At 39.0% G+C, this 14,008-nt stretch overlaps 1 protein-coding gene across 2 annotated transcripts in view; it reads right to left on the reverse strand.

Annotated features, from left to right (window-relative positions):
• Positions 1–398: 398 nt before the first annotated feature.
• SNX31 (sorting nexin 31) overlaps positions 399–14,008 on the reverse strand; it is a 31,766-nt gene continuing 18,156 nt past the window's right edge. The window contains exons 6-14 of one of the 2 annotated variants that reach the window (XM_075023705.1): positions 12,181–12,271; positions 10,403–10,490; positions 8,434–8,503; positions 7,802–7,894; positions 6,970–7,173; positions 6,341–6,436; positions 4,388–4,465; positions 3,303–3,362; positions 399–619 (exon numbers count right to left, since the gene is read on the reverse strand). In XM_075023705.1, coding sequence (XP_074879806.1) covers positions 524–619; positions 3,303–3,362; positions 4,388–4,465; positions 6,341–6,436; positions 6,970–7,173; positions 7,802–7,894; positions 8,434–8,503; positions 10,403–10,490; positions 12,181–12,271 — 876 coding nt within the window. In that variant the 3' untranslated portion in view covers positions 399–523. The remainder of the gene's footprint in view (positions 620–3,302; positions 3,363–4,387; positions 4,466–6,340; positions 6,437–6,969; positions 7,174–7,801; positions 7,895–8,433; positions 8,504–10,402; positions 10,491–12,180; positions 12,272–14,008) is intronic. The other variant, XM_075023706.1, reaches the window with a different exon arrangement.

A 14,008-nucleotide genomic window follows, 5' to 3' on the forward strand; every position in this document is an offset into this window, starting at 1 on the left:
CTCTCCAAAGCGTGGTAGCTTTTGAATCAGCACTGATGGTATCTCAACAGGTCAATAAGGGCACCGAAACAGTCTGTTCTGGCTGAAAGGAATGACTGGTCCTAGTGAGGGGAATGATTGTAGGAAATAGGTGCCTTTTCCAGACAGTGTCTAGGTGGCAATAGCCTGCTCAGCCATCACACTAATTGCACTAATACTCACAAAAACATTATGAACTGATATGTCAATACTTTTTCCTCCTGTAATATCATAGCACCATTTCTGATTAACCCTCCCCTTTCCACCCCAACAACTTCAGTCTGGGGGGAAAAAAGCCAAAAAAAGCATGTATGGAAGACATCTCCAAACTCTCAGTACCCATTTGAACTGGTTCACGAGAGCTGCAAATACTATAAAGAACACTGTAAAGACAAGTTACTACACTGAAGGTGGGGGTTTTTTGCCCTTTTAATTCAAGGTTTCAACAATGGGTTTATTGTGCCCAGACAATTCATTTTGACGGACAGTATCTGAAATAAATTAATCACAGGTCCTCTTCTCTTATTTTCTCAAATACACAGTCCTCTTCATTTGGCCTAGCCAAAAATCTTTTCCTCGATATAAAACCCGAATGAACTACCTGCAGTGAAACAAATAAACAGTTAAAGGAGTATATGCATTTCAATAATTAAGTAGATACAAACATAAGCTAGAAAATCTGACATGATACTGTTCAGGTGCAGTGGTTGATCTCTTTTTGTTGGCATTTCAGAGAGAACAGTTTTTGGGGTTTTTTCCCTGCTGGAATAGGACACAAGCACAGTTGTTTCTGCTCTTAAGGTTTACTGCAATATACTAAATGTGTTGCAGATTGAATGGCAGTTCCAAATGTGCTAACTTCAATGTTATTTGGCATTATACTGGCCACAAGGACATATGTACAGGTACTTTAAGTGCCTACTAGGCCTTCCAAATTACACTGTTAATCACATGTTCTTAACTTTAACCATAACACCTGCATAAATTATACCTTTCAAGTCTACTTTTCGTAAAGGGTACCATGTACTGTCTGAAACTTCCTAACACCACATCACCCACCAGGTATAAGCAGGTGAACTATAAGCACCCAAGGTGTAAGCAGGCAAACTATACCATTCCATTGCATGTATCTGCAGTTTTCTGTTGTGCTAGGAAAATTTATGGCACAGATTTTCCTTTTGCCTCTCGCAACATGGTATTTTGATATATATGTAAAGCAAACGCCCTGAAAAATCCTACTAAAAGTGTCCATCACAAAGCTAGGGCAACCATGCTGCAACACCATTAAGGCACTAGGGAACTAGAAGCAAATTTTGCATAGATTATATCTGTAGAAGTTATTTCATACCTCTTTTTTCAAGATTTCTAAAAGACATAACAGCAAAATTGCCTACATGCAGGCACATTCTACAGCACAGCCTCACTATCTGCAAAGTCCACCTATTGCATACTAGTTAAATAATTTTTATCCCAGTTCAAAAGGTTGTTCTTGATTTTCCTACTAAATCTTCCTGCTGCACTAGATTGTCTATTCAAACAAGAATTTACAGGCCATTATGTTGATCTAGTAGTATCAGTATACTCCTACAGGATCATAAAGAAAAGCAAAGTTTTTCATAAAGAAAACCAAAGTTTTTCTTCTTGTGAGTCAGCAAAAAATATTTGGTGTAAGTTTTCAGAGTCTTCGGACAGCAGTCAGTTAAACTTTCCACCAACTCAGAGCAAAGACTTGTAAGACTCTTGGGGATACTAATTGCAAAATTATAAGGACCCAAGTCAAACAACACTTTTTCAAATGAAAATGTACAAAGATAAAGTTTTAATATATTTTTCAAGCATCTTGCAAAGAGAAATAGAGGAATAGGAAAGGGAAGCCTTAAGAACCTTACTATTGCAATCACAGCATTTAGAAGCTAGGAAAGCATTATATTAATTCTCTAATAACACAGCTTGTTGCATGAAGACCTAAATCACTTCAAACTTGCTGTATAAAATGAGGCATACTATCACTGCTTAACACAACAGCATACCTTGGCTTGCTTTAACAACTCCATTCTAATTATCAGCTGTAATTTTCTGAGTTCACCAAATTTCATAGCAGCAGCCAGACACTGCACCAGCAAGACACAGCTGATAAGCTTAGTGGTTTTATGTTGCCCTGTCCAAGGCTGCTCTCCTCACAAAAACTCAGAGGGAGCATTCACAGTCCACCTTGCTCCAAAGGCTCACAATCAAGGAGATATTTTAAAGTATGTTCAAGTTGGAACAATTGCTCCAAGCCCAGAGTGCCATACAACTTAGTCCTTGCTTAAGTTGTACCACAGCAAGGCCACTGAACTTCGTCCTTCAGTCTTTATCACAGATGCAAGTCTATTCAGAAAATGTTGTCTCCCTTATTATCATTGCCAAGTTATTTGAGAATGCTGAAGGCCACACCTAACCTAGCATATTGTCTCCAGCAGTTACAAGTACAGAGCACTTCAAAGAAAGGGGCAACAAAACCCATTACACAGGCTAATCGATTTGCTTATGGAAGAGCAGTTAGTGATTGGTTTTATGCTGGTTTTCAAGATACAGCAACATTACCTTTTTTTTTAATTCAGATTAGATTTTGGTTTTCTCTTTTAGAAATATTTCTCCTTTGGCCAATCATACAGTGTAATAGAGGTATTTATTTTCATTCACTTCACATTATTCCCTTTCCATTTATTTATTATCTCATATTCAACAAATGAGTTGGAAAAGCAACATCTTTTAGCCATTTAGCTATTCAGTAACTATTAGCTATGGATACTGATTCCAGAAAATTACATCTTTTACATGATAGGAATGTATATGCATAGATATGTAACATGTCAGATTTTCCAAATGGGTACAACTCCCAGTTACAGGGAATAATGAATGTATAAACAATCCCAGTGCAGAATCCAAGTACAAGTGTGTAAACTACATCAGCAGCTGCATGTGAATATACACACTTGATCTCTGTATATATTCTGGCTTTCTGTAAACTTCAAATGTCTCATTCAGAAACACTTGCAGAAAGCAAATAAAATGAAGCAAGTTGTCATTAAACCCATCAAACTAAAATAAAATTTTTATTCAGAAATGTTTTTTTGCCCTCTTCTTCCCAAAATTCAAGTTTATCTCCTTTTCCCACCCAAAGAAGTTCCCATTAAATTTATAAGGAGTCTCCCTAACCAGAAAAACAGAGGTTGGGCTAAACACCACTAGCAAGCAACACACTGTATTTACTTTTTGGAGACAATTTCTTACTCACTAACCTGCTTTTGTTGGATGCTGGATTTCTTACTATTTTTTGTGGATTTAGGCACCTTGATCTCCTAAATAGATTGAAAAATTTAAACTTACAATAAGCTTAAATGCTCCCTCAAGTACTGTAACAAAATATGCTCAGCAAATCAGCATTCAGTTAAACTCAGCAGAAACAGTGTAGGACATGAACTGGCATAGTTACCCCTCTCTCATAATTCTTTTTTAGTCCAAGCTACCTGAGTACTATCAATAGCTGAATATTTAAGTAATGAATGCTCATCTTCATAATTAAAGGTTTACTGTATTTCCATTGCAAATAAACTTAGAATGAAAGAGGCCAAATCTTTCCCAAAATTAAAATTGGTCTTTTCTTCTGAATTGCTTATAGTTTAACACTATGAAATAACATGCTGTTCATTGCCTCATTGCTCACTGTAAGCAGTGTAGGTCTAGAAGATCACACATGTTCCTTTCCTTTTTTCTCTTCAGTAGTTTTCAGTTAGCAGACATTCCAAGTCTTTAGATATCACAAGGTTAAATAAAAGCATTATTAATGCTGGAAATTATTTTTAAAAATATTATTTTCATCCTTAAAGGCCTACATGAAAGACAGCATAAGTATTTTAGCTACAAATCAGATTTTTATTTTATTAACACTTCTATTTAAAACCAAAAAGTTTCTCAGTGTGAGTGTCACAGATCTCAAATTGGTCTAACATTGCAGCAGATGGAGCAAGTGAAGTGGGGAAAAAGTGAAAGCCAGAAATGGATACAACAGGGTAGTACAGAACATACAAAAATTATGCCATAGATATCCTTTATCACACGCAGCAAAAATTGAAGCCAAGGAGAGAGAAAGCAAAACACATCATTAAAACTGCAATGATAAACCATCTTTAACATTCAGAATATTATTTCAGTAAAACTGAGCAAAGATGTACTTTTTAGTGAATTAATTTTGTACTGAAATGTTGGAACATGCAAGATCCTTTTCCTCAATAGGACTTCTCTCAGCACATTTGAAAGAATGATAGAGTAGCAGGCTTATTTCTTTTAAATACAAATTCTGATACCAACACACACACATGCTCACCATTTCTTGGCCTTCTTTGGATGCCTTCATCATCTGTTCTGATATCATTTTCTTCAAGCAGCTACTGAGCAAAAAGGCCTAAACAGAATAAACCAGAGAACATTCTGATTTCTTCTACTAAAATATGTACTTGACTCTTCCATTCCTCCTCCACCAGAAAATTACAGTCCCTAACTACTGAACTATTACCTCTCTGATTCAGTTAATTTTAGTCTGTGCTTAACATCCTTACAGTGCACCAAACTAGCTGCAGTTGCTTAAAGCCCAGCCTCAGCTGGGTTAGCTGAGACTAACCCTCATGGCACTGGTTTTATAAGGCAAGTTATTCTCTCTAGTTGTCTATGGCTCCTACCTTAAAGGCTGCCAAATTACACCAAAGGCTAAGTAAGGTTAATCAAATATGGCAATATCAGCATCAAAACCTCTTCTCAAATGAAGCAAGCTGGAGTTCACAGGCACTCTGCACTGCCAACAATCAAAGCCCTAGTGGTTACATGAGATGGCTGCAACTGTTCGTACACCAGCTCAGTCACATCTTGCGCAACTAATATGAACAGAGCAGTATGCATTCGTCCCACATTAGGTAACTAGCAGAAGCACCTCAGAGAGGAGTGGAGTTGTTCTTAGTTCCTTATGTTGTCCAATGAGCATGTACAATTCTTTGGGATGATGCAGCCCAAGTTAAGGTCTGAACTGCACCCTGGAGATGCACCTCACTGCTTACCCCCCAAAAAGAATCTCAGGTATGGTGTCAAGCACTGAGAGATGAATCAAAGACAAAATATCCTACAAGATCAGTGATGGAGGGGGGAGCTATCTCTGACTAAGCTCCAAATCATCCAGTCTTTCCATCTTCTGCAGTGGGCTCTTGGATCAAACCCTTGTTTCTTCCACACAGCAGCACATTTCTGGCCTTTAGCTCTTCCTCACACTTCTGAGAAAAGTGGGAGGGACACAGGTCTAATCAACAAGTCACTACATCAAGCACAAACCCTAACAGATTTCACAGGAGCATTAATACTCAGGTAATTCTAGGGGGTGTTTTTTGTTCTCCAACAGCAAAGAAACTAGAAAGCTTACTGCTTATGGCTCATGTTCTCATAAAACTTAAGCATGGCAGGAAATTAACACTTACTGAATAGCTGTGTGAACTGCATCATCACCCCAGAATTCAGAAGTCGTGTGTGAGAAATTAAGCATTTTGATTTTACTTGAAAAGTCCTATCTGCTGCTGGGTGAGTCTGAGGCAAGAGAAGCAGTTTACTTGAATAACAAACAGGCTTTATACTTTTTATAGAAGTTCTGTACCTAAACTGAGACTGGTGCTGTCTTTGATACTGCAGAGGCTAGATTATTTGCTAGGCAGCATAACCACAGATGGATGACTTGAATTCCTGAATACCTTTCTCTTTAAAGAGCTGCCTGAAAATAGTGGGAGGAATGGCACCCTATAAAATCTTATTTAAGAATTATTTATAAGTAAAATACGTATGATGTCACATATTCACACCCTCCATTAACCTGTGTTAATATGGCATATATTTATACTTGAACAATAGGATTTATTGTGGAAAATGGGAGCCCTTGACCTTAGGAGGGTCTGACCGATTAATGATTTTTGATAGTTACTGGGTCCAGTAAATAAATGGCACCACTCCACACTCTATCCCAGCTTACTGCTGAGTGCTAGACATTTCTCTTCAATGGAGAAAAGAAAAAAAAAATACAAAAGAAACAAACAAACAAAAAAAACCCAAAACCAAACCCCAAACCTCTTCCCCTTATACTGGAAACTCAAATGCTTTTCCCCAGATAACTCTGTCCCCAGGCTAACCTGCTTGAAAGCACAGCCACTGCTCTCTGGTAGAGATGGACTAACCACTTTCAAAGATCCCCTGAAGCTGTACGATTACATTTTACGCTGATTCTTTCCTAAAAGGACTGAGAACTAACCTGTTTTGTGTACAAAATTATCCACTGCCATGTGCCTGAATCATTGTACTCAAACCTGAGCTCCAGAGTGTCTTCTTCACCATCCTTTGTAGCACCCTGGAAAACAAAAAAGCAGCCAATGAACAGAAGAAACAGCTAAAACCAGCATTAAAGTGTTCAGCCTTAAATCAGAATTAGTCAATCAGGTTAATTTATACAGCATATAAATAAAAAAGCTGAAGAGCTGTACCAGAACACTTCTCCTGGGGGAGGAAGCAAGTGGGAGGTAGGAAGGGGGAGTCTTTACAAGCATAAAGCTGGCTAAAGCAGTTCTTTTGCTCCCACACAAAACTCTGACAACTCTACCTCCAACAGGAAAGAAAAAGAGCAGGCAAAGTACGACATGGAATGCCAGGGAAAGGAAAAAACATAGCAGAGTAAGGATAGATGGTTTACTGCTGTAAAAGCTGCCAGGGGAATACGTTTCAGGGTAGGTTTGGAGGGGAATACAGGCAGATGGGAGGGATTTAAAACAGACCACCCCCTTCTCCCCAGACCTGCCCTTCCCTGACAGCCTTAGTTTTCATGAAGAGAAAGTGAATTCAGATACACGATCAGTAAAGTACTTACAAGAAAAGTAAAGTACTTACAAGAAAAGTAACCTGCCAACTTCTTAACCTGTTGATTTTAAAGCTGACCTCTTTGGTTTGGTTAATAGGCAGTTTTATGCAGCAGTTAATCTCATTATTGCCGACATAGATGTCAGCTGAGCAGCCGTCTTCTGGATAGTCACAAATGCAAGGATCAAGCCGTACATATCCATAGAACTGCACTTCTTGAATCAACTCCAGGAACTGCACCAAAAAAGACAGAACTAAAGCAATCTGCTGTACAGGCAAGGGAAATCTAGGGGTGGGGAGAGGGGGGTAGCTATAAAGCAAATTTTCAGATTCCTAATACTCTTTCTTCTGGGAGGACACAGATTCACCACAGTCTGTCAAAGCTTGATTCAGAGACTATCATTCACAGTCCAGACTTAGAAACTTGATTATTCCCCCCCCCCGGATATGATAAGCTGGATCTTTTGGATACTTATCAGATATGATGATGGGAAAAGATAAAACTAACCAGTAAGAAATACTGAGAAGAGCAGTCCCAGCAGTCTGAATTCCCATCCGATTTCCTAAACTGGATGACAAACCTTTGCACCCAAGTTGAGCAAATAGAGTAGGATTCACAGTCAAAAACTTCTTGCTAGACCTTAGATCCAAGTCATTCTGTTGGGATATTTTAAAAAGCTAGCAGGGAACCTCCTTTTCTATTTGGTGGCTCAGTATCTGACCAGGAGATGGGAGACCTGGGTCTCTAGCTCAAACCACTCCACAAAACCATGCTGTATTTTTAAAGTCACAGCCTCTAGTATCATTGCTTCAAAAACCACTCCTTTGATGTGTTCATGTTGTTTTTAAAATTCCATTTTACCTTTGCTTTGTTTGCATTTTCTTGTAGAAATTCAAGTTCCTGCATCTGCCCTTCTGTCGGTTTAACCCAATTCCTCTTAATTTCCTGGATTGCCTTAAAAGATTTTTTAAAAATAGCAAAAAAGTCATCAAAAATGTATTTCCTTTCACACACAAACATTCAGAAACACAAACACAGAAAGTTGTTGTTTTGTTTTTTAAACAAGGCATTTGATTTTGGGACAAGTTCACTCTGTACTGTTCTCTTCTCCTGAATTAATAGTTTCCAAAGCTAGTACAACTCAATATACCTACAGTTCAGAAATCAAATGCTCTCATATCAATGGCAGAGTGCCTACATATTAGAGACATACAGATACGTACATACACTTGAAAATAGAGTGGATGGATACCTACATATTTTTGTGCAATACTTTTCCCATGAACAAAACACAGATTAGTTAGAATCTCTAGTACGTGAGTTTGAAGGAAAAAAGAGAACACGATAAACAACAGCTATACCCAACACTTAGAAAAGCACAACAAAGCAGTGCTAAACAGGAACCATTTACCAACATTTCAACAATTTGTATAAAAAATGAAATTAAGGTGGAAAAGTTAACTTTTAAAATTATAAAGACCTTTCAGTTTTACCTGCATATATAGCAAATTCAGTGAAGCTCTACAATCCATCAGCAGTGTGTCAAGAGAAGGATCCATATACCTTTTCCAAGCCAAGGGAAAAAAGTAATATAATATGAAGATATGCTTCTAAATATGGCATTTTTGATTTTTCAGCTAAACATGTTGGGAGCACAACCCAGAAAGATCCCATTACTTAACAGATTAAAAAAAAAGAACCAAAAAACAGTTGTGCCCTTGAAGTGTGTACTGTACTCATTCTTTATACATTATAGCAGAATGGAAATAAACTAAAGTCAGGTTATCCAATCTCTCCACTTTGATTTTGGGGGTACCAAACATAGCAGTTAAAATTTAGAGCTAAAACCTTCCTTCTTTTCTCAAACAACTCAGGGTTTGTGTACATAAAAGTTGGTAAGACTCTCAGAGCATCCACTGCCATGCTGCAGTGCTGACATCCAAGACCTAGCCTTAAGCTAGCTAGCTACAGTACCAACTACTGTAGAACTGCTGCAGGATCAGATCAGTACAGCAGCAAAGCAAGTTAAATATTCAGTTATCCGAGTGCCATGCTGCAACAGCTAGCTTTAGCCATTTCATTTAAAAGCAGCTTGCTTGGGTAAGTCTACATGACAGTATGAACAGAGCAGTACAGGCTCCATGACTAGTAGAGCTGTATTACTCACACTGCACAGGCGCTATGCTTCCTGCAGTCCACAAACAACCCTCCACACAAACAACATTTCCTACCTCTGTGCTTTGAAGCAGTGCTAGATGGAGAAATATCTACTCAGCCAGCCACTATCATGGCTTAGAACCACACAGTTCTTTTATTAGACTGCCAGGTTCTGCAGTTTATAAGGGCACATACAGGGAAACAGAGAAAGCTTTGTAGATGCCAAGCTCTAGCCCAGTAGATTTAAACCAGACAAGTTACAAGCATCAAACAACAGGTTTCTGTGTAGCTTCAAACCAAGCAACCTTGCTTGCTGCCACCAAAAGGCAAAGTCTGTTCTTCCTCTTCTGCTCCCAACCACAGTCCTTGCTCTAGCATTCATCTGATGCAGCCAATGCAACTCACTAAGCATACAAAAATCTATTCCCTTTTTTCTTTTTCATTGTTGGGAGAGGTAGACCAGACCACAACCACAGCAGTGAGCCATTAGACTGGCTCAGCTATACTGCCTAATTGCACCCTCAGGGCACTGGCTGACAAGCAGGACTTTGGCACCAGACTCCCTGTCCCCGGGGTTTATCCTCACCCACAAGTCAGCACAACTGTTTGCTGCACAGCAAACAAGATTGGAGGACTGACCCAGGCCAAAAATAGGCCAGCAAAGCCAAACAAAAAAGCCCCCAAACCAGCCAGCAACTTATTTTAGGCCAGGTTAGCTCATCAGTCCAGTTCACCATGTCTGCGCACGCAATTCCACCAGCATAACTGAGGAGAAGCCCGAGGTGCAAGCAAATGAAAGAGGAAGAATGCTCTGCTGGTTAAGCCAGGCCACTTACCAGAAGAAATGCTCAAGCTATGGCCTCAGGTATTATATGTATTAGTATACAGAAATGAGAACTTCAAATAAAAAGTAATCCATCTCTGCCCAGAGTTGCAGCTTGCAACTCAGAACTCAAAGTTCTCTTCTATATTGTTTACAGGTATATTCCCACTCATCGTTACTGCATTACGCAGGTATAAAAATTAGGAGGCAAGCAGCCACAAAGCATCTCTATATATTCTGAAAGAGAGAGGGAATAAATAGCTAGCTGCAGTAACAGACACTTCAGGAATACTACAGTGATAAAATTTAAAACATGCAGGGCCACAGAAACCAGTCAATTCCAATAACAAATTGGCCTCAGAGAAAAACAGTCAAGCTGCTGAGGCTTGAAGACTTTGTAATTAAGTTATTCAAGGGATTTCTTTCTCTATTCACAGCTGTTGTCATAGATCTTGGTAGTTTCTCTTAAGCTTCTTGCTCACCACTTTCTGATCCCAAGCTTACAGTGCAACTCTTTCATGCTCTGAAGACTCACATAAGGAAGTTCAAATTCTGCCACTTTTTTCACCACTGGGAAAAGAAGAAAAACCACATAGACATTTGGTGAAATCTAGTGAAATAGCCCAGCTACTTTCATATATCAGTTAGTGCTGGTTAGCAATGTGCTTCTGGAGGGAAAAAAAAAAACCCAAAAAACAACTTAAATATAAATTCTGAGGTAAAGTAAGGTGACAGGTTAGTTATCTTCCTCACTTCTCCGAGTCCAAACTTACATAGCTCTGTTATTTACAGAGTACCTCTGCTCTCTTAGACTATGCTTTTATAGAATATCCTTTTCTCAAAACACAGCTAAGCAGGATAGATGTTTCTGCATTTAAAGGGTGTGTGCATGCAAGCTTCCAGGACTGGCGCTTTTCTTGAACAGAACACCAAACAAGACCAGTATAACTAATGTACAGCAAGAAAAGCATGTAACTCTTCAGAGGTCACTACTTTCCTGCTCACTTTTTAAAAAATACAAGTGTAAAGGCCCAAACCTGTGAACTTTTATTTCTAAGCCAATACCACAATTCAACAGAACACTTAAACATGGGATTTTAAGCACGTGATCATCTAAACACTTTTTGGCAGTGGACTGTGGGTTACATTTGGACTTGATGTATTTGTGAGGAATCTCAAAGATGCATAGAAATGTAATCAATTGAAAAACTTTTCTATTCTCCCATGTATCTCATTATATCACAATACAAGGCAAAAATAAATCCATCTGCAACTGCAGTAGGAGAGTATATAAAATGTGTTATATCCAGGTATATTTGAGACATGGTAACAGCCAGGGATTCTGTGTACTCAGAGATACCCTTCACAGTCAGAGAGAAGGGGTCAGGGGAACAATAAATAAAATAGACACAGACAGTAAAGTTCCTACCCCACTGAGTAAGCCTGAGTTTACTACTGGACCTTCATCTTGAAAATGTTCAGAAGAGCATTAACATCTTTATGCCAATGAGAGAACTGAAAAAAGCTAAATGACTTGTCAAGGCCCCACAAAGAGGCTACAATGCCTAACTTTACTCCAGACAACAGCAAAGACTGTGTTCACTTCCCTGATGTGGCCTGAGCCTATCCCAGTCCCCAGCCTGGATCCAGCCTCATCCACACACTTGCCCAGATAGTAAACAGGACATCAGAAGACCAATGAGGACATAAAAGCCCCTTCACATTTTATGACCATAAAGAGACTCACAACCCTGAGTTACAGCTTGCTCAGTGGTTAAACTTAAGTTTCTGTCAGTTAAGAAAGGAAACATGTCATGATATAAAGGAAAGTAAGCCACTGATGTTGTTTATAAATATAACAAAAGAGTTTCCTGTCCCATTGTTAAACTCAGCATGTGATATGTAAATTAAGAACTGTTTTAGGTAGGTATAGCCATCTGATTAAATGCCTATCCAGAAGATACACCCAATAGTTCCCATGTGGTAAAGTTGCTACATGTCTTGTAAACTGAAAGGGATATGATATTCAGATGTGAAAGTCTCACTCCTGCACCACACTTTGCCATACTTTGTTCCCCACTACCAGTCTTTCCATACCATGTGGGGAGAGGGCTTGAGGGGGTTTATCAGTCAAGATGGGTCTTTTGGCCTGAGCAGGCTCATGCAAGCTCTGTTCAGACTCCAGATTCATTCACTGCAGTCAACAACAACAACAAAAAAATCCAAGGGATGGCTAAGTTAAGCACCTTGTAAAACTTACCAGAGAGTGCTCCATCATCATGATCTTGAAAGAAAAATAAGCTAAAATATTTTATTAATTCTCTTGACAGCCCCATCTTGCACAATGTAACCTTTAAAAACAAAGCAGGTCAGAAGCTTAACTATCCATCAGCATGAATAAGGAAGAAATGTTCAATACCTCTTAACATAACTTAATTGTTTTTAAATTTTCCCTTATGTCCCATTTAACTGCCTATTTAAAAGCAAGTATAACCATTCCCGTATTGCAGCATTTGAGTTTGTGAGGAGTTTCACAAGTTTCAAAGGAACATAAAAATGTAATAAACCAGAAAATATTTACCGCTCTGCCATGCATTTAAGTATCCTCTAACACAAGGCATCAGCCATGTTATTCCAGATCTTCACCAGTAAATCCTCAAATCCTGTTGTACAGTGAACACTGTGTGCTTTGAGCTAACAACATTGCTCATGAGCATCACAAATACTTTTTTTTTTTAAAGAGGATTTGTATATTTTCCAAGCTGATAAGAGTTCTCTTGTTGTTCTAGGAAGTATCTAGAAGTCCTGCCCCTTTACTGAAAGCACCAGTCTTACTTGTAGGGTTCTACAACTCTGTGTGAAGGCTTCTGACAAGAACAGCTTGAGCTCTGTTGAGCTTTCATGATTTACAGTGCACAAGGAGGAAAAATCCTATCCAGCTTGATGTTTGGATTATTTTTAGCTTGCTGTGGCCCTTCTACATCTTCTCTGAAAGAAGGCAGAAGTAGCACCAACAAAAAAAATGCAGAAATTATTTGCAGGAACAGCTGCACAATGGGATAGTAGGTTCAGAAAAATCAGGCAGAGGTGAGCACAGAAACTACTGAATCAGATTGGGGCAATTTTCTTGTTCTGTTTTAGGTCCTAAAAAAATCAAAGCACAGGTTAAAGCAGCCATCACCTAAGAGCACAGTGCCATCAAAGCATTCCTAAATTCCGTAGTGACCATAATCTCCAGAGTTGCTCAGGAAAGTGGTGTGGCAACCTAAGAAAACTCTCCACCCCTGAGAACACTCCTGTCATAGCTCATCTGGCACATTATGCAACCTGATAGAGTTGTCATGCTTCGGTCAGACAAGCTGGACTTTCTTTGCCTGAGCATAAGGTGGAAGCACTGGTTTTCATTCTTCTTCCAAAGGGTGCCAATCCCAAAACACTTCCAGCTCTGTGTCACAATGACAGCATTATAAATTCACCCATCATCACAGTTCAGAAGGGTTTTCTCCAGGTGCATCAGCTGGTTTAAAAAGCAGACATGTTTTTGTGCATGGAAAAAAGTAGACATCAAGCTAAATATAGGTCAGGAAGAATTGTTCTAAGTTTTAATTAAAACGCACATCCATGAGGTTTTCCTTATACTTGTTAATCTTAGGGCTGTTACCGGAGAGGGCAGCAGAGCATAAAAATCACTTGACTCACACCCAGTTCAGACACCAGGTATAATGGGAAGAAAATTTCTTCCCTTAGTCCAAACACAAAAGACAAAAAAAGTGAATATTAACAGCACCACCTTTCATTCTGTCTGCCTCTGTGCTAAGAAGTGCCCACAAATCACTTTAAGAAATTAGCCACTGAGCTTCAACGTGTTATCCCTTAGTAGCATAGTACTGAGTACCAGATGGCACTTCCCAGTAATGTCAAACACAGATCCCTGATTCAGTAGGATTTTGACTTATTTTATTTCTTGGATCAAACCACAACCTGGTATATGCTGCCTGAGCACCAGGATGTCAGGGACTGATGGTTGCAAAATCTACCTCCACTGCAAAACAGTGAATGTGGTAGCACATTTACAATGATGAAAGCTA

This window comes from Buteo buteo, chromosome 3, assembly GCF_964188355.1.
Source record: "Buteo buteo chromosome 3, bButBut1.hap1.1, whole genome shotgun sequence".
Classification (NCBI taxonomy): domain Eukaryota; kingdom Metazoa; phylum Chordata; class Aves; order Accipitriformes; family Accipitridae; genus Buteo; species Buteo buteo.